The sequence below is a fragment of the Pelodiscus sinensis genome, chromosome 27 (genome assembly GCF_049634645.1).
Source record: "Pelodiscus sinensis isolate JC-2024 chromosome 27, ASM4963464v1, whole genome shotgun sequence".
Lineage (NCBI taxonomy): Eukaryota > Metazoa > Chordata > Testudines > Trionychidae > Pelodiscus > Pelodiscus sinensis.
Window position 1 is genome coordinate 7,277,806 of NC_134737.1, and position 20,682 is coordinate 7,298,487.

Consider the following 20,682-nt stretch of genomic DNA (forward strand, 5'->3'; position numbering starts at 1 on the left):
CCTCCATCTCATGAAGGAAGCAGGAAGCCAAAGGTTAGTCTGCACGGGCTGCTCTGCCACTTCTCCTTCGGCAAGCTGAACTGGAGAGTGCTGTGCCAGGGCAAACCTAAGACATCACGCTGCCGACAGCTCTCCCTGCCATGCTGAGAAATGCTGGCTAGGGGAACATGCCCATCCAATGACCTGCAAAGTTTAGAAGAGAGGGAGGGAGCGAGGGGGATGTCTATACTACAGCAGCTCCAGCAGCAAGCTACTAAATGGGCAGGCTGTAGTTAAAAATCCCGTTTAACCAGTCAAATGTTATGTTTAACCGGTTAACTGCTTAAACGGCTGTGGAGGGGGGGGGGGCAGGGGGCTTCTCTGGCTGGGCTGCCAGTTAACCATAACCAGTAAGCATCACCCAGTAACGGTAATGCTTACTGGTTAACCATTCACATCCCTAGTTGTAGGTGCTCTCTGCATTGAATGAAGCTTTTTTCCTGTGGTGGTAGCTAATTCATCTCTTCAAGAGGCAGTGGCTAGGTCAACAGAATAGTGACAGAGATGCAGCCGTGTTAGTCTGGTCGAGCTGAAACAAAAGACAGAAGTATGTAGCGCTTTAAAGACTAACAAGATGGTTTATTAGGTGATGAATAAACCATCCTGTTAGTCTTTAAAGTGCTACATACTTCTGTCTTTAGGTCAACAGAAGCATCCTTCCATCAGCCTAGCCCTGTCTACAGAACCCTGTGTGATTTTTCACAACCCTGTGCGATTTAGTCTAATTAGAAAAAAGACAAGGATCCCTGTGGCACCTGAAAGACTAACACTTTTATTTGGGCATCGGCTTTCATAGGCTGGGTTAGTCTTTAAAGTGCCACAGGACTCCTCGTTGTTTTTGCTGACACAAGCTAACAGGGTGACCACCTTGGAGTCTAATCAGATTGACTCCGGTTACAGCTGAACAATTAGGGCTCTGTTCCCCAATAGCAAAGCACTCAGAGCTTCTGCTGATCTCCTGGGAGTTTTGAGTGAGAAGGGACTGCAAGAGCACAGCCAGGGTGTTTTGCCCAAATAGGGATTGCTGCATCACTACATCTATAAATGGCGTTTAAAATCAAAGCATTATGGTAGCTAGACACTTAGAAGCAGCATCTACCTATCTGTGTATCTAAGTGCTTACACTGCACACACAGCACAAAGCGTGTTATTGTTAGGGATGTAAAATCCCATTTAACTGGTGAACTGGTTAAAACGTGAAGTTTAACTGGTTAACTGATTAAAGGGGAGGCAGGCGGGGGGGCTGCTGAAGTCCAGCAGTGCATGCAATGTATCCGGACTTGCCGTGGACAGGGGCTGCTCCAGGTTGTCAGAGCAGCCCCTGCCTGCAACACACACAAGTTTGCTATGGACAGGGGCTGCTCCAGATGGTCAGAGCAGCTCCTGTCTGTGTTGGGACCTGTGGGGCTGGAGCAGCCCCCTGTCCATGGTGCTGTGTTCCCTGCAAGTTGTGCGCTTGTGCGGCTGCTCAGGAGAAAGTCAACTGCTACCCAGCCGATTAGCAAAGCATCCACTGCTAGGTGTGTGCTTCTCTTGGTGGTGCACGTTTGTACATGCCTCAGTGCACAGAAAAAAAATATTCCGCACATGGATGGAAAAACTCCGCACGTGGATGGAAAAGATTTGAGGGAACATTGTGGTGGGTGGGGAGTTGCTCCAGCCCCCACCAGTTAACCGGAACTGGTAAACATCACCCACTAAGGGTGATGCTTACCAGTTAACCTTTCACATCCCTAATTGCTGTTACATGCCTAGCCTCTCAAATGGCTAGCCCATCCCATCCCTCGTGCTGTCACATAACTTTAGCATGCTAGTTCGTCTCGAGCTAGCACAAGTAGGTCTCCTTGAGCTGGCTGCTGGCAGTGTAAAAGTACCCTCATTCTGACCCCGGTGTGACGCCATTGAATTTCATAGGACTCACTCCAGATTTGCTCCAGCAGACATGCGATCCGAAGTTGAACCAGCACCTGCCTTCTCACTCTTCCGAGGGCTGATTTCATTTCTTTTTTACATGATAAATGAGGACAGAAGGCAGCCAAATATGAGGTGAAACGAGGGAGAAAACGCCTCTACCAAGCTAAGCAGCAGAACGTGTTTGTTTCTATAAATTGCCATATTCTCCTGTGACAGGCATGGCTCATGGGCACCTGAGACAGGCTCTGCAATCAAGCTATGCTTTGCTGAGTGAACATTCTGGCATTTCTTCAGCATGCAAGCCCGTTCTTTCCCAATGCGCAGAGCAGCAAAGATACTAACTAGTCCTGACACACGCAGGCTGGGGAGGGTATTTTTCTGGTAAGTCATTTTGCTGTTGTTGGGTTGGTTTGTCTCAGGCTGGATTTATTTTGTTTTCTTACAGAAGGGAAAGTGTGAGATGCTGGTGTGCTTGGGTGTTCCCTGCTTACAGAAGCCCCTTGTCTATTTAGAGCAAGTACGTCTCCTTAAGCTGTGATTCACGTGCCCCACTCCGAGTGTAGATGAGCCCTGAGGGAGACCAGCACTGCTGTACTTAGAGATGGAGTTCCAAGTAAACACCAAGGCCAAGACTGCCAAAGTGTCTAATGATTATGGGAAATGCTCCCTCTCGGGTTTTCCATTCATGTGTGGAATAAATTTTGTTATGTGCACCAAAGCATGTGTGGATGTGCACCACCAGAAGACACACCTGCTGCTGACTGTTGCCAGCTGTGGGTGCTCTGCTAATCAGTTGGACTGCATTTGACTCTCTCCAGGGAACACTGATTAGGGTGCCTCTGTCTTTGGAGGACCAATTTGAAATAAGGCCCTTTTAAGGAGTCTCAAGTTGAGCATCTACGATCACTACCCACTTCCCAAAATCTAGATTTAGGTCTGAACAGTCTCAAACTTTAAGGGTATTTGGAACCTAAATTCAACTCTTTATAGTGAGCTGAGCCAAACCTCTAGTGCCAAAAGCCCCGAGCTTTCGGGATGTTCAGAAATCCAGATCAACAGAGCACAATATATTACACACTCTCATCATGCAAGCTGCAAAGGCGCATTTCCAATTCTCCACTCATCCCACCCCAAAGCTACTAGAGAACAACAGCTTCCAAGATGTTATTTTCAACTCATTTTATTGTACACACCAAACGGATGAGCCAAATTTGTCCCAGATATGTGTTTCATGGGGAACACCAAGTAGATTCCCACCCAGCTGATGCAAGCAGACATGCAAGGAGTAGCTGAAACTCGAACCTCCTGATCATCACTTAAACTGCCATATGCTCCTTATTTGCACTATAACATCGTGATGCTGCAACCGACCAGCATCAATTTTTCCCGTGCTGCCCCGGGGCCAGAAAGTGGCAGCCAAGGTGACAACTCTAAGAAATATATCTTATGATGTTTATTATGGCAGTGCCTAAGAGTCAGTCAAGAATGGGGTCCCATTGTGCAAGATTCTGAACAACCAGAGAGTTCCTGCCCCAAAGAGCTTACAATCTAAAGAGACAAGAGAGACCAGGGGTGTGGGAAGGGTATAAAACACAAGCAGACTGAAGGACAAGTGAGTGCCACTTTTGGAGGGTCAGAGTTACTTAGGAAGAGATCAGCTAAAGAGAAAGAAAAGTGCAGGTTAAATGACTTAACTGTCACTGGAGCTTGCCTATTCTAGACTAAACATTCTTCCCCGTATTTACACCAGAATGGCCTAAAACCCCCGGTGTTCTAGAAGGCCAGGTAGTCTAGTGGTTAGGGTAGCAGACTCGTGCAGAGATCCAGGGTCTGTTCCCAGCTTTAGAATCACAGAGTTGGAAGAGACCTCAGGAGGTCATTAGGTCCAGACCCCTGCCCAAGGCAGGACCAATCTCAACTAAATCAACCCAGCCAGGGCTTTGTCAAGCCGAGATTTAAACACCTCTAAGGATGGTGATTCTAACACCTCCCTAGGGAACCCATTCCAGTGCTTCACCACCCTCCTAGTGAAATAGTTTTTCCTAATATCCAACCTAACCTCTCCCACTGTAATTTAAGACCATTGCTCCTTGTTCTGCCATCCGTCACTTCTGTGAACAGCCTCTCTCCATCCTCCTTGGAACCTCCCTTGAGGAAGTTGAAGGCTGCTATCAAATCCCCTCTCACGCTTCTCTTCTGCAGACTAAACAAACCCAAATCCCTCAGTCTCTTCTCATAGATCATGTGCTCCAGCCCCCTAATCATTTTGGTCCCCCTCCGCTGGCCCCTTTCCAATGCGTCCACATCCTTTCCATAGTGGGGGGCCCAGGACTGGACACAATAGCTTTGGTTTCAGCTGGTTAAGTGTCCCGGGATACATCACTCCCCTTCCTGTGCCTCAGTTTCCCCATCTGCAAATGGTGGTGATGATACTGTGACCCGCTTCTGAGTGATCACCCAGGGAATGGGCTATATGAAGCCACATTCTAGCCAGCACCGTCGCTGCTCCCTGCGGCCCTGTCTACTCTAGGAAATGGATCCTGTCCTGCTTTAGCTGTGAGCGCAGGCAACATAAAACTGCCCTCTGCACTGACAGCACTCCGGACCTATATCTATCAGCTCCCCAAATGCCCTGACCCCAAATCCCCATCCCTCCATGTGCTGGGACCATGGGCTCCCCAAATCCTGCTTCCATTTACCTGCACTGCAAAAAAACATAAATTCTGTTTAAAAACCATGTCCACGAGTGGCTGGCCCCTTTAAGAGGGAGTGGGATGTGGTGCCTTTGTGACTCACCAGCTGCTGCCCAGGTGTCTGAGTCTGAGAAGGAGTAAGGAAAGGCCAGGCCAGGTCAGGTGTGAGCAGTCTGAGAATGGAGGAGAGACAGAAGGAGCAGCGGAGTTACTCAAGGAAAAGAGCTGCAGGGAGCCAGAAGAAGAAAGCCATCACTGTGAGCTACTGGAAGTTTGAGGAAGTCTGTTAAAGTTCTGGGCTAGAACTGGAGAGCCTGCCGAGTTGCAGGAAAGTTTTGGAAGGGGCCTCTAGAGCATGTGAAGAACCAGGCTACTCAGTAAAGAGCCAAGCCCGGCAGCAAGTGGTCGACAGGGGAGGGAGGCCCTGCAAGTAGGGAGGCCTTGGGAGAGAAACACTGCAGGGAGACCTACTGAGGGAGAGGTGACTTGTGGTCTTCGAGCTCTCAGGTAGATGATATGGAGCATGGGGTCCTGGAACAAAGACCAGAGTGGCTAATGACTTTTGTGTCAGTGACCTTGTAACATGACCTTGGAATGGGATTGAAAAGCTGCCGCGTTGCCACCTTGTTTGACTTTGGAAGGCCCTGTTTTGATTAGGAGAAGTCTGCAGACCGTGGTACTTTGCATGTCTGAAATTGGCCGCATGAGCTGTTAAGAAAGGCCGTTTTCCTTTGCATGGGCTATATAAGGGGGAAACTGAGGCAGGCGTTTGGTGTAATGAATATTTCAAGTCTGAAATGAGAGTTGCCTGAAAAGAATGGGGGATCCTTTGCCAAGATGTGTCTCGGTCATATTGGCTACAGAACAGCACCCCCAGTGGAAGCTAAGAGGGAGCATTTCTCTTTTAAGAAGCATATACCTGCTGGCCAGTCTGAGGATAGGTCCATGCACTGCATTATTTGATAGAAGGAACACCTGCAGTTTGCAGATAAGCTAACCTCTGTGAAAGGAGGAAATAGCCACAAAAACAGCAGGCCTGTTGTCAAGCAGCATAGAGGCCATGAATTGCCTGCCACCAGCCGATCTGCAGCTGACCGAACCCTTGCTTTCCTTTTGTTGTAGGTGCCCGTTATGCAGCTCTGACTTTCTGTGGGCATCAAGCCCTCAGCAGCTTACTCTGTATACTTTGAAAGGAAGCGTGCATCCTTAGGTAGCTAATCCTTGCCAAAACTGGCTCTGCACCCCGGATTAAATTCTGCTCCCACTGGAGCAAATGTACTACAGTCAGCAGGGGCTGGTGTTTACAATCCTGACTCAGAACTGAGATCCTCCATTCACGGTCCTGCTGTTAATTCTTATACTATCAGGAAGAGCCTCAGTGAGCCAGTGATAGGGTTGCCAGGTGTCCGGTTTTTGCCCGGACAGTCCGGTAATTGCGTCTTCTGTCCAGTTTAAAAAAAAAAAAAAAAGAAAATACCGGACATGTAAAAATGTCTGGTATTTTCTGTTTTTCTCAGACGGAAGGCCGGCGGGAACATTTTCCCCCTACCACATCTGGTGGGGGGAGGGGGAGTGGGGAGCATAGGAATTCAAAGGCGCAGCTACCACTTTTTTTTTTTTTTTTTTTTTTGCTCAACAAGTTTGGTCTTCCGTCCGCATCCCTCCCCCCTCTCCCCCTTCCCCCCCCCCATGTTCAGGATTTTTGTGAAAGTATCTAGTAACCCTAGCCAGTGCCCATGGAGCCCATGCAATTTCCAGATCCCCGGCCAGTCTCTCCTGGCTCAGTTTAGGAAGGACCGAACAGACACAGACACACACTTTCTCCCAGTATGTTTGAGCAATACAGATAAAAGCCCCAGAGCTCAAGATCACAATCTACACTCTGCCTGCAGCTGGTGGGAGCTCACAGAAAGAGGGAAACAAAGTAACCAAAAATAAAGCCCCCAACTTGCTCTCGGTATAAAAGGAATCTGACCTCGACCATAGTCCCACAAGTCAGAGGTTACCACTTTATTGGCAGATCAGAACACTGGGGTCCCTATTTATCCCTCAATAACACTCTGCTTCCTCACAAGTTTTGGCAGGGGTATAAATAAGGGAAGAACTCACCCCTATGGCACATCTGGTTTGTGCCCACTTGCCCCAAGTGCGGGTCACCCTGTCCCTGGTGCCTGTCTGTTCTGTGGTGTGAGGGAGGCCCTGGCGCCAGGGATGCAGCCCCTCTTCTGGAACCTCTTACTGAAGTTCTGGCTGCACGTCCCGTTCCCCCCTTCACCTGTTTATTTACACCATCTGTGGCCCCTCAAAGTCCTGGGACCTCCTTGTCCACCTCCTCCTGGCTATGGCCAAGGTGGCCATTCCGAACACCAGGGAGCAGAAGCTGTCTGAGAGAGGGGCCTGTGACGGTGGGGCTCGTTTTTGTTCTTTTATCTGTTCACATCCAGGCGGAGTTCCTCTGGGCAGCGTCCGCTGGCTCCCTCGATACTTTCAAGAAGCAGTGGGTGCTGTCTGGGGCTCTCTATTCGGTGTCCCCTTCCAGTTCCCTTGTTTTGGCCCTTCGACCATCACGCCTGCCCCTCTTTGCTTTTTATTTGTCCCAGGTTCTCATTGGGTTTCCTGGGCTCAGTGGATCCTCCCCATCAGCTGATAGAAGGACCCTTTATGCCTGCCCACTTCCCAGAATCCAACAGGACCAAGAACTGAGGAGGGAAAAGAATCCCAAAGCTACATTGGCACAAAACAGTCCTGTCACTCTAACCCTGCCCTCTTCCCTCTGACCGTGCCCCTAACCTGGGAAGTGGCTGATGCAGGAACTAGCTCTGCCGGCTCTATACCACACAGGGATTTCCCCAGCATGGGGGAATTCTGCCAGCTAACTATGTTGGGTTTTCCAGCCCCATGGTGACATATTTTTAAAAGACAATTCAATCCTCTTTTTTCTGGCATGTGGCTTAAGAGCAGGGGAAAGGCTGACAAAACAAACCATTTGAATCAGCAGAGCTCATGAGAATAAGAGAAAAGGCAGAGATGCAAAATTCAGATCTGGTTTTCAAATGGCAGCGGTTGGTGATGGTCATCAATAAACACACCCAAAAAGCAAAACTCACAGGTATCCGATACATGTGTCCCTGGGAACGCAGCTCTCAGAGTGACAGAGCAGTTACAAATCTGTTTGACACAGACTGAAAACCCGCTGCTGGGATACCAGCACCTCAATACATCAAAAACCCAAGTTAACAGGATCATTAAATGTTTTAATTCTGCTTTGGGGTTTGCCTCTCCTGATAGCTCACAAGCGCTTACCCAAATCTCCCCACCCTATCCAATTCCCAGCAGGCCAGAAAAAATTCCCCAGCCCCTGAAACCTGCATAGAATATCCCCTCCCTGCCCCCACGCTAACCTCCACTTCCTCTTTGCAGAAACCCTGGATTAAATTCTGTTCTCACTCACTGGAGCAAATGCACTACAATCAGCAGGGGATGTACACACGTTTGCTTTTACGGGATGGTGATTACAGCCCTGACTCCGAGCTAACAGTCCCCATTCATGGCCCTGCTATTAATTCTGGTGCTATCTGGAGCCTATTTAGCCTGCAAGGCAGCTCCCACGGAGCACACACAAACCCCATGTCATCTGCTAGGCTGTTCTGGCTCAGTTTAGGAAAGACTGAGACACAGACCTTCCCTAGAATGTTTGCACAACTCGGATAAAAGCCTTCAGGGCTCAGGCTATACTGAAGCCTGTGTCCGAGGGAACCTGGAATGCAGCTTTATAAGTTCGTGGATGGTCCCAAATTCAAAGGCTGTTCCAGTCACAGGGAATCACCTGTTTTGATATGCTCAGATAGGGATGTAAAATCCCATATAATTGGTTAACTGATTTAAATGTGAAGTTAAACCTGTTAACTGATTAACAGGAGAAGCGGGCGGAGGGGCTGTCTGGTGCTGACCCCCATCACAGGCAGGGGCTGCTTCAACCCAGCTGAAGCAGCCCGTCAGCACATCCCTCCCAACCCTGGCTGCGGACAGGGGCTGCTCGGGACAGCCCCCACCAGTTAACTGGTAACTTATGGGTTAATCTTTCACATCCCTACAGCACAAAGGAGGTGAGTGGGTAACTGGCCCGACAGGGTGAAACATGCACACGTTTTGTCTTAGCATTCTAAGGCCAGGTCTACACTCGGAGAGAAATTCAATTTAAGACACGCAACTCCAGCTACAAGAATAGTGTAGAGAAGCAGAGCTTAAATCGAACTTCTGCAGCATCCTCACTACGGGAGGGTTTCTCCTGTCGACTTCCCAACTCCTCGCGATACCGTCAGCATTTGAGTTAGTAGGTCCTTACTAAATCGCACCCCGGAAGATTGATCTCCGAAGCGTTGTTCTCTGCGTAAGTATGGACAAAGCCTAACACCTCCATGGCTAGCCAGCGTTAAAGGGTGTGCCAGACAGTAAGGCCAGCATTGTACAGTGCCAGCCATCAAGGGGACTGGGTGTACTTTTGATGTGTAAAAGGGAAGTCAAATCCCCCGGAGCCATTGATTCCCCTATGAGGGGCACGTACAATATACATACATTGCTAATGCTTAGATATATTTGCTATTTGTATAGGAGTAAGACATGACAAAGGTCAAGGCCTGTCACAGGTAATAACTTATAATAAGGAGACGAGGGGAAGTGAAACCAGTCTTCTGTTAAGTGGAGATATGGATAGATTCCACATCCTTTAAACTTGTGACCGGCTCAAGCAGGAAAGGAAAAAGGGAAGTATGGCTTGCCCATTGTTCAGCAAGTAGGCACTGTATTTAACCTCATTTGGAAAATTAACCTGACCTATAGGAATGCTAAATGTCAAAGATGAAGTAACCTATCATGTTAAGGCACCTAAACCAGGAAAGATGTGAACCCTATAAAAACCCCTGCCTATGAGATGTTGGGGGTCGGCTCTGATCTGAACATTGAGTTCCTTAGCCGTACCTTGGTTGCAACCAATAAACTTGAGTTGGACCCAGCCTGAAAGTGTGACTCTCTTCTTGGGGTAAATCAGACTAGCCTCCAAGGGGACGAAACCTTGCAATTTATGCAACACTTTTCACACATTCATTCACTTAGCCTCATAACCTTCCTATAGTGAATTACTACCCTCATGGGACACAAGAGATCACAGGCTGCACCAATATCAGGGCTAAGACTAGAACTGAGATCTCCTGAGTAAGCAAGCTCTGCTCTGGCCACAGTGCCACACTGCTGTCTCAAAATGGGTTTTTCATGAGGATCGTTGACCACTAACTTTGCTGGCAGGCTCCCCCCGCATCTTTACCCCTGGCCTCTCACCAGCAGACTTAATCCGGCACAAGAACTACATCTATTTTTCAGACCTTGCTAATAAGAGGCAGAATTTTCATGACAGTTCCAGTCTCCTTTAGGCACCTACAACATTGGCTGGATTTTCAGAAGCATGGTGCACACAAGGCACTAAGCTCTGGAAAACTGAACCCTGAAATCTTTTGAAACCTTGACCCCACGCATCCACAACAAGCAACAAGTCACCTCACAGTACAACTCATCAACACCCACCGGCTTTCAGACACTGCTCCCTGTCAGTGCCAGCAAGAGGCCCTGCGTTGGCACAGCGTTGCTTTCAAGAGCCATGCTGCCAGAAGACCTTCCTCCAAGCTGCCCTGCGCTGTAGCAGGGCTTCACAGAAACACCTGAGGTTCTCGAGTAGATCAGAGTAGCTGCCAAATCAATGCACGCCATTTAAAAAGTCAAAAAAGAGCCACGCTCCATCAAACCAGCTAAGAAAGCTCAGAGATTAGTTTGCTGCAGCCAAGAGACTGACACATGCAGCGATCTGCAAGTTGATCCATTCCTAGTCCTCACGCACCCCAGCCCTCTAGAGACCTGTGAGCCCTAGTGCTCAAAGCCTTATACATCCTCTCTTGGCCTAAGCCCTGCAAGACTGCAGCTGGAAGCCTTCTAGACCTGAGCTCCAGCCACTTAGCAGCCAGCCCTTCTCTACCAGGTTCCACGCTGGTCCTCACCACTTATCCCTGGAAATGTCCTTGTCCCACGCACAGAAGCAGGAAGGAGGAGAGAGACGTACTTACAAAGGCTCCCACTAGGGAGTTTAATAGCAATATCCTTTTCCCAGGACAGGAGTCAGAAGAGTGCTTTTCCGGCATGAGGACACACACGTGGCTTCTGCAGAACGTCAGGCCAGCAATCCTTGGGCTGGCCAGCTCTTCTCCCTCTGTCATGGCTGAAGTTAAGGATTAGAAGGGTGAGCGGTGGCGGGGGACTATGTGCCATGTGTGCAGAGGCAGCTCTGTGGGGAACTGAAGCTTCTGTATCAGCTGCCAAGAACAACGAGCACAGGCTGGTGCCAGTGAGAACAGAGGGAACCCGGAGGCTGGGTGCTGGAAGGGACGCGCCATCTCTCTTGCACCAGCTTTTCCAAGGCGTTGTGAGAACAAATAAAACCGCCGCACTTTGTTTGAGCAGGCTGCTCCTTTCCGGTGAGAAACAGCTTAAGAAATAAACACTAGGTGTGGTTTTTTTATGTTTAACAGTTCAGCTAACAGACATATGATAGGATATCCACATGGGAATGGCAGTAATAGATACCCACCAGCACTGCAAGGCCTCAAAGTCAGAGATCTCTCTTATATGGTATTCTTCAAAGAGGGATTCATCAAGCCAGGCAGCCTTAGAGGAAGGACCGTCTTGTGGCTAAGTCAATGGGCTAAAACACAAACTTTGGGCAGTCAGTTCCCTGCTCTGCCACAGCCTCCCTTTGTGGCTTTGGGCAAATCACTTAATCTACCCTATGCCTCAGCTCCCTTTACGTAAGAGGGAAATAAATGCATCATTTATCTTACACGATGTCCATTTAAATTACAAGCTCTTCAAAGTGCAGACTGTCTCTTACTACACACAAGTTCCACCTCTGGCACAGCGGGCTCCCAATCTTATTTGGTGCCCGGGGACATTACTGAAGTAACAGTAGTAATGGGAAAGACGGGGAAAAAATTCACAGCTTCAAATCTCTGCATTTGGGCAAACTCCCACTGGCTCTAAGGGAAGGTTTGTCCTAGAAAGGGCCCCAGGATTTGACTGACTGAGAAATATTTGTGCCAGGGAGCTGTGGGGAGGGGGAGTACGAGGAGTTGGCTTATATTCAACTCAGCCAGGTGGGTCAATTCTCAATTGTGATAAATTGGGCCGACGTTGTTGCAGAGATAAGTCAAAGATTATCCCTTAAGTGTGGGATTTGCTACTCCTTGAGTGATGTTATTTAAGGGCCTGCTAACACTTGAGGAACTTCTGGAAAATTTCCCACAGCTGCTAAAACCTGGTGAGCTCCATCAGACAGAGCATTGGCAGCCTGAGAGCTGGTGGTGTTAAAAGCTTCTGGGAAATCAGGCCTACTCTGAGCAGAGTTCCATGACCTGGCAGCCCAAAGCCCAGCTACTGTAGGACTCTCAGTGCCGCTAATAGCAGTGCAGATGAGTTGGCATTAGCTACAGAGGAGGATTTTTAGAACATTTTCATAGTGTAAACAGAGCCACAAAATAGGATGAAGCTGGACAGACACAGGCTGTAAATGTAGTGGGGGTAAGGAGTCTAATGATGGTTTAGTCACTGGCCAGGAATACCTTTGTTCATTCTGACTTGAGTGCTGAGCAGGGACATGAAAGTGCAGCCATGTACACAGTCAACCAATGAGCCTGGGCTCATCGGTTAACCTTCACGGTTACACGGTATGTTACACACCAGTTCCTGGGGAGCTGCCTGCTCCCCTCCCCCCCCGGGCTCCCTCTCCTGCATGTAACTGTGGGTATGTCTACACTACAGCCTTATTTCAAAATATCTTATTTTGAAATAACGCATCTACACACAAAATGCATTTCAAAATAGCTTTTTGCTATTTCGAAATAGCACATCCACACTGATTGGATGCTGAATCGCATTTAAGGCCAGCTGGAACTGGATGCTGAATCGCATTTAAGGCCAGCTGGAACTGGTTCCAGAACTGGTTCCAGCAGGGCATCAGGTCAGAAGTTACCTTGTGGCCAGGGTGGCCAGCACGACACTCTGGGAAGGGCTGGAGGCCCCCTATTTCGAAATAAGCATCTACACAGCACTTATTTTGAAATACCAATTTTGAAATTGGTGCTATTCCTCATGGAATGAGGTTTACCAATTTCGAAATAAGCCCTCCACTATTTCGAATTAATTTCGAAATAGCAGTTGGCTTGTGTAGATGCTAGGAAAGTTATTTCGAAATAACTTTGCTGTGTAGACATACCCTGTGTAACCACTGACGTTTTACAGTTACACGTTTACTTGATTAAACACATTTTAAAATCCCTAGTGCTGAGAGCCAAATTCTACTCTCAGCCACAAAATCCCACTGGCTGAACCGGAGAGCAGCAGATCTCAAGGAGAGAACAATGGGGCCCTAGGAATTTCTGAATGTACTGCTACCCACCACCAAAAATCTTGCCAGGTCAGCTTTGGGTGTGTTACCTTTCACATGAGCTGGCAAATGGTGCTGTCAGTACAGTGGACATACAATACAAATCTATTCATTCGACTGTACCCTTCAAAGGACTATGCAGTAGCATGAACTGGAATGGCAAACAATGGCCCTCGGTCAAAGGAAGCGTTGGGAAAACAAGTCTGTTTGCTAAACGGTGCATTGGTACCGTAGCTACATCCCCTTCAGGATTAATGAAATGATAATAGCTAGGAGCAGTATCTAAGAGCCTCCTCTTGTGATTAATTTTGACCTTTCCTGGCATGTTTCATCCAAGGATCTCAAAGCACCTTATCAGCATGAATGAATAACATCCCACAACACCCCAGGTCAGGAGGAGATACAACTAATTAGAATCCCAACTTTACAAATGAGGAAAGGGAGGCGTAGAAAGTTGAGAGCGGACACTGTCCCAAGTGGCTTCTGATGCCTCAGTTTTCTTGGTGCCCACTTTGAAAAAACTTGGGTCTCATTTTTATAAAATAGCCACCAACTGCCATTAATTTCCACGAGACTAATGGGCCTTCAACACCTCAGGAAATCAGGCCCAATTTGTTTCAAATTAGGTACCCAGAAATTAGAAACTATTCTAGACAATATGTGTCCCTACCTGACTTATCCAGGGTCACTAGGGGGGCAGTGAAAAACCCTAGAATAAAATTGCAGCATCCTGTTTCCCAGCCCCTAGATCTGACTACTTTACCACACTTACCTTCTAAAGGGAACAGAACCCAGAGGTCTGGATGGCCCATCTCCTGCTTTGATCACTAGACTGTGCACCCTCTCATAAATGGCTAAATCTGTGTTTGTACATTCCATTCCAACTAATAGACACAGTGCTCTTGAACCAAAAGGGAAAAGGGCCCCGTTACTTCAGAAACAAATCATGAAACAGGCACACACAATGGACTGACCTCCCCATTCCCAGAGCGGAGAAAGCCCTCAAAGAGCACATCCAAAGACCAATCCATGCTGAGGGTAGCGTATCTAAAATACATTAATTTGCCCTGATTGCTTTGATTTCTTTGCAACACTGGTATTTTTCATTTTTATTAAATATCTGTGAGGTATTGTTGGGGTGGATATGTTCTACCAACTTCAGCATGAAATATCCCTGAACTCTGCAGCTGTTATGAAATCACAGGGAAGGCATGTTGCAAGAATTCCCTAGGTCTGGCTAACAAAGCTGCTGTCATCAATTTGCATTCTCTAGCTAAGAGGGTTGGGAAGAGAGGGGGGCAATTTATATCATCCTGACCCTGATTTCTTTTCTCAAGAATAGTTTGAGTCTTAGCCCCTCTCTCAGTGACTTTTAAACCCCTAACATTTTCTGAAGGTCCTGGGATGATTTATCTTTTTCCTCCCCTGAGCACCTCCTACTTGAGTAAGGACTTAGCACTAACAAAGTTATCCCCATTTTACAGATGGGAAAAGTGAGGTACTCTGTCCCAAAGTCCCACAGGAAACTTTGAGCCATGGTTTAAAGCCAAGTCCATATTTAGGTACCAATGTGAATTAGGTCTGATGCGGGAGGCACTGTTGCCTAGGATAGAGCACAACTAGGACTCAGGAGACCTGCACTCTATTCCCACTTCAGCTGCTGGCCTGCTAGGCTATCTCAGACAACTCATTTCCCTTCTCCAGGCCTCAGTTTCCCCATCTGTGGGAACTTCCTTTGTACAGCACTTTGAGATCTATGGAGGACAACCACTTGATGCTATTATTTTTAAGCATTAAAAGGTGCCGAGCACCTTCGTTCCTATTGACTTCAGTACAATTTGTAGGCGTTCCGCCCCTCAGAAAAACAGGGTGCCCATGTAGGTGCAAAATACAGACTTAGGTGCTTATCTGTAGGCTCCTTCCTATGTGGCCCTGGATTGCATACCAACAACCATCCTTTCTCCTAGCAAAAATGGTCTTTAAAGGTCAAACAAAACCGCACTGGGAATGGCAATCTGTCTAAACAAGGGCACAAACGGAAAGTGGCATTCAGTGCTGATTTCACTATGCGCGACCATCAAACAATGATGAGACCGAGAGGGGGAGTGACTTTCAAATTCTACTTTCGTAACAATTGTAAAATGTGCTCTGAAGACACAACATGTTGCTATCTCCACCTGTTCATCTATTCATGTCCCAGGATGTGTCAATTTATCCAGCTTTGTTTTACTCGTAAATCACGGACAAAATCGTCTCCGTAGAACCTTTGCTAATTTGCTCTTCACTAACCCACCAGCCGGATCATTTTCTTACAAAAGCAGGGGGCTCATCCCATTGCTGCGTAAAGATGTAACCACTAAGAGTTCAGCAGTGAGTTCTAGTGGATCAACGACTATGTGGCCCAAATTCAACCATGAAGTAACTCCACTGGCTTTGAAGGGGTCACACCGGGAGATAACCGGGCCCCTTTCCTTAACAAAAGAATAGTGTAACAATCAGTATCACAGACCATAAATAACTGAGGACCAGATCCTCGTGTCATTCATCACAGCTCCAGTGCGGATCTGGCCCTTAAAATTAAACCAAAGTGGTCAGACTCACTCAGCAATGCGACATCATGAGATTCAGCACCCTGAAAATAGACATATTTGAACCACGCTTGCCAGCTGAATCCATACTTCATAAAACACACAATCCACTTCCGGCCTCCCTGCGGTTCAGATGAGTGAATGAGGCTCCTCTGTGTTAGAGGACCCATCCAAGTCGAGCCTGCTTCGATCTAAGCCAATTGGCTTAGTCTCTGCTCCTGTCTTCTCCTTCCAAGCTACAAGCAATAGGCAAAGGATACTCTGGAGGTGCTGGAAAATAACCCTGGACTCCTGGCATCCCCTGCCCAACAGCTCACAGCATAGAGGTATTTCTGTTCATTCTTCAGAAGCAAAACAGCCTCCTGGAGGCAGAATCCCCTTTCGCCACTTTTTTAGCATTAAACTCTTCCCCTCCTGAATTTACTCAGAGTTTGGGCTGGAGGAGACACTGCCTGACGTGCAACCCTCTGGCGCTCAGGAGCAGAGTCTGTCACTGGACAGTTGTGAATTCTGACAAGCTCTGCGTAACCTGATCCTTAAAAGGGGGAACGCTCCCCCCCCTTGAAACCGAACTCCATCAGATGCCAGCTGGCGCGGAAGAAGGAGCCGCTGCTGTGCCCAGTCCCGTCGCAGCCAACAAGAACGTGGCTTGTCAGACGGGAGGAACTTTGACTGACTTCCCTGAGGTCTCCGCTCTGGGCTGCACAGCAGATGGCTGAGCTATCTGCGCTAACACCAGCTCAGGACTTTCAAGGATGAGATACAGCCAGTCCTCAATGTTACGGGGACCACCAGTCTGGAGTTTTCCATGTAAGGCCAGCTAGGAACTGGAGCAAAGGTTGTGACCTAATATCTGGTAACAATTCTTCCAGTGGGGTCTCTCCAGAACACAGTCTCTACATTAAAGGGCTTGATCCAATGAAACACTCCCGTTGAGTGCAGTGAGCTTTTGATGAGGCCCTAAATGTACACTAGGGGTCACCAAATGAAAGTAATAGGTAGCAGGTTTAAAACATGCAAAAAGAAGTATTCAATCTGTGGAACTCCTTGCCTGAGGAGGTTGTGAAGGCTAGGACTATAACAGGGTTTAAAAGAGAACTAGATAAATTCATGGAGGTTAAGTCCATAAATGGCTTTTAGCCAGTATGGGTAAGGAATGGTGTCCCTAGCTTCTGTTTGTCAGAGGGTGGAAATGGATGGCAGGAGAGAGATGGCTTGATCAGTACCTGTTCAATTCACTCCCTCTGGGACACCTGGCATTGGCCACTGTCGACAGACAGGGTACTGGGCTGGATGGACCTTTGGTCTGACGCAGTATGGCCATTCTTATGTAATTCTTCACACAACACACAATCAACCTGTAGAACTCCTTGCCAGAGGGGTTCAAAAAAGAGCTAGATAAATTCATGGAGGTTAGATCCATCTATGGCAATTAGCCAGGATGGGAAGGAATGGTGTCACTTGCCTCTGTTTGTCAGAAGCTGGGAATGGGCAACATGAGGTGGATCACTTGATGATTCCCTGTTTTGTTCACTCCCTTTGGGGGCACCTGGCATTGGCCACTGTCGAAAGACAGGATCCTGGACTAGATGGGCCTTCTTATGTTCAAAGGCATAATTCTGGTCTTTCCAGAATTTCTGGGCTCAGTATGCTAGGACAGTGTTTCCCAATTCTATTTGGCCGTGGAACTACTAGGGCTGCCTTTTTTTTTTTAAGGTCCACGCCGCGTTTCGTCAAGCAAAAAAAAAAAAAAGTCCCGTCGCAGCTCTGTCTCTTTAAGAGGGGGTGAGTGCCAGCTTGCTTTCGCGTTGCACCAATTGGGAAACACTGTACTAGGAGCAAACATAGCCCCCATAATTACAAAGGACTGGGTAGAATTCAGCAGACAACATGCAACCTAACAGCAGCAGTTTGAGAAGGAGCAGTGTGTCTGAACAGACACTGTTGCGGAATCCTGCAGACACGGAAGCAGGGGAACTGGAAGGCTACCAAAAACAAGTGAAGGACAGGGCCTCTCGATGCTCCTTTTAAATTAGAGAGGGCGGTAATAGGGGCATCCAGTGGACTCCATTCTTGGTTCTCTGTTTTGCTGTACTTGTCACTGAGCCTTTCATGTAGACACACACAGAACCTTGGGTTTTAAGGTTTGATATGCGAGGCCCGCCACATAAGAAACCACACAGAACTCACGTGGGAAGCCATGATCCTTCGGTCCCCTAAAACTGCCCAAATGCTGAGAATCCCCGGGCAGGAAATACCAGTTATGCAAGGATTGGCGCACAGAAAACAGCTGGGTGGGAGAGTGCGGGGATGGATTAAGAAGAAAACACAATAGTGAAGCAAATGGTTGCCCTTCGTTATATCATACGCCACATGAACCAGGCAAGAGTATAAGTAGTAATGGGGGAATGCTGGGGTCAAGAGGAGAATATTAAGAAGGCCATGGAGCGGCTTTATTTTTGTGAGAGTATAAACAGAGAATGCAATTTCATCCCCCTCTCTGCTGTTTACTGCAACCAAAATACCGCACCCTGTTTCACCCCAGAGGTACTTTCATTTCAGAGCTGACCTCAATCTCCCCGTGGATAGTCACTGAATCTGTTTGTGACGTATTCTGAGCTCTTCTGTACTGAAAGGGCTTGGTTTAAACTCATTGGATCAAATCCCACCACCACCACAGCATAATTTTATTGACAGCCACGTAGTCACCCCAGGGATACCGCTGACCCATTCCATTCGGAAACGGATCTCTCCCTCTGCTCAGAAGCCAATCTGAGGTATCAGCCCCCACTTCTCTGGTATGGCTAATGACTGAAGTATCTGAGGAGCATGAAGGTATCAGTGCTGCTGGGGGGAGGAAGGAGGGGAGGGAGAGGAGAAAAGGAGTCGACAGCTGACGCTGTCATTCGTTACTGTAATATTATCCTGTCAAGAGAGCCAAGGGCAGTCGTGCAGGGAGCTTGACTGAAGCATTTCAATGCGCTGACGAAAAATTCAGTGGTCAATTTCTGACATGAGCTATTGCCCCATGGCACTCACGGCCCCCACGATATTTATTTCATACATTGGCACAGCTGATTCCAGCTATCCGGCCAGTCTGCCTCAGGGCAGTGTATTCGCGTGACTATCTGCATTGCAGTAGTACCTAGATGCTGCACCTAGGGATGGGTGCCGGGCGCTATACAAAAAAGGGTTCCTTCCACAATGGGCATAAAGTCCAAGCTTACGAGTCTCTTTTCCTGGCTCTTCTCTCGAGCTCCCACAATTGCTGCTGGCAGGAAGATTCACCCTAGAGAGGGAGGGACCTGTTCTGCCCTCAGTCACAGGAGCGTCAGTTAGGAGTTGCCTGGCTGAGGTTGCTCTGTCTGCAGCCAGGGGACTCCAGGGATGCTCACAGCACGTGAGGGAGCATTCAGAGAAAAGCAAAGACAATGACCTCTGTTGGGTTCTCTCTAGGTTCTCTCCTCCCAGCATGACCTCTCCCTCATTTCCTCTCTGCCTTTTCCCCAAGGTGGAGAGCCGCCTTCCACAAAGCCAGTGTCGATCTCTTCTCGTCTCTCGGGATGCCAAGGAAACACAACTCGCCCATGCAGGCCGACTCTGCCCAGGCACCTTGGTCCTGACCTGAAACAACCCCTGCAATTCTCATAATGGACCTTTGGGACAGCTCCACTGGCGCACCTCAGCCCTGACCTGAAATGCTCCCTGCTAGTCCAGTCACAGGTACCCCATCTCACAGCTGTGCCAGCACATCTTGAGTCTGACCCACAGAGCCCCCTGCTGCTCCAGCGCTGGCCCCCCCCCTCTGTGCTCCGGTCTGCCCCACAGGCTAGGGAAGTAAAATCCCATTTTATTGGTTAACTGAGTAAACACAGTGTTTGACTGGTTAAAGAGGGGATGACCGCTGAGGAGCAGCCCCTGTCTGTAGCGCGGTGGGTGGGGCTGATGGCTGCTCCCCGTTACCGGTTAACCATTACCCAGTAAGCATCACCCTTAATGGGTAATGCTTACCAAGTAACCAGTTAACCAGTTACCTATTCACAACCCTACCTCAGGCCTGGCCAGCAACACAGGTTGCATCTTTCTAGTCCAGAACACTCTGGTCCGGCATCATCCGTGGTCCGGCATGAATCTAGTTAGCCGGCTGTCTACTTAGCATGGGTGTGGCCAAGGTTCCTGCAGTCCCATAAAGTTTGTTTACAGCCACCAGTCCTGGGTCTCGATCTTCTGTGCTGTTATTTAGCTCTGATTTACCCCTAAATGTCTTCTAAGAGCTTGTAAGCAGTGGAAAAAGTGTTGGTAATGCTAGTAGGCAATAGTGATCTTCTGTAATTCGCCAAATTCTCTGATTCGGCACCAGTCAGGTCCGCAGGGTGCCGGACTAGAGAGGTTCAACCTGCACAGCTAGTCCAGTCTCATCCCTCACGCCTACCACTGCACTTCCGTTCTGACCTGCACCCCCTCCCCAGAGCCCGCTGCCACCAGCTGTTCACAGCGGATGCCAGCTGGATCAGACTGTGCTCTGCTTCCGTAAGGGGAAGGAACCACAATGAGTCCTCATGTGTGTTCCTGCCTTCAATCCAGTCTGGAATCTTCATAGGTGTAAACCAGTAGGTGCCATCATCCAAAGTCCGGCTTGTTGTGCACGTGCCTACACAGACACACACAGACCTCCTCACAGTATCTTAATCTCTAGTGTGAATTCTATTAAAACAATTGAATTAGGAAGCCTCACAAGCAGCTCCCTCGCAGCCCTAATGTGGCGCAGTAACGATGCCATCTAATGACCAAAAGAGTGACCAACAACGGCTGCTGAAACCTCTTCTGGAGAACAATCGTTCAGCCCGGCCCTTGCAACTTTTAAATGGATTTTGGACACCTAATTCTCTGGGCTGAAAACACACCTGTCCACAGCAGAGATGCAAGGCTCAGACCTGTCCAGCTCTGATCTCCCTGCTAGGACTTT

At 48.4% G+C, this 20,682-nt stretch overlaps 1 protein-coding gene across 5 annotated transcripts in view; it reads right to left on the reverse strand.

Annotated features, from left to right (window-relative positions):
- Positions 1–20,682, reverse strand: part of TMCC2 (transmembrane and coiled-coil domain family 2) — an 82,137-nt gene that overhangs the window by 25,524 nt on the left and 35,931 nt on the right. Inside the window, exons 1-2 of one of the 5 annotated variants that reach the window (XM_075909882.1) lie at positions 15,977–16,455; positions 10,757–10,899 (exon numbers count right to left, since the gene is read on the reverse strand). The exons of 2 other annotated variants lie outside the window; for them this stretch is intronic. In XM_075909882.1, the coding sequence (XP_075765997.1) occupies positions 10,757–10,831 (75 nt within the window). In that variant the 5' untranslated portion in view covers positions 10,832–10,899; positions 15,977–16,455. Of the gene's footprint in view, position 1; positions 589–10,756; positions 12,683–15,976; positions 16,456–20,682 lie in introns of those variants that run through there. 2 more of the 5 variants (XM_075909881.1, XM_014578596.3) reach the window with 2 other exon arrangements.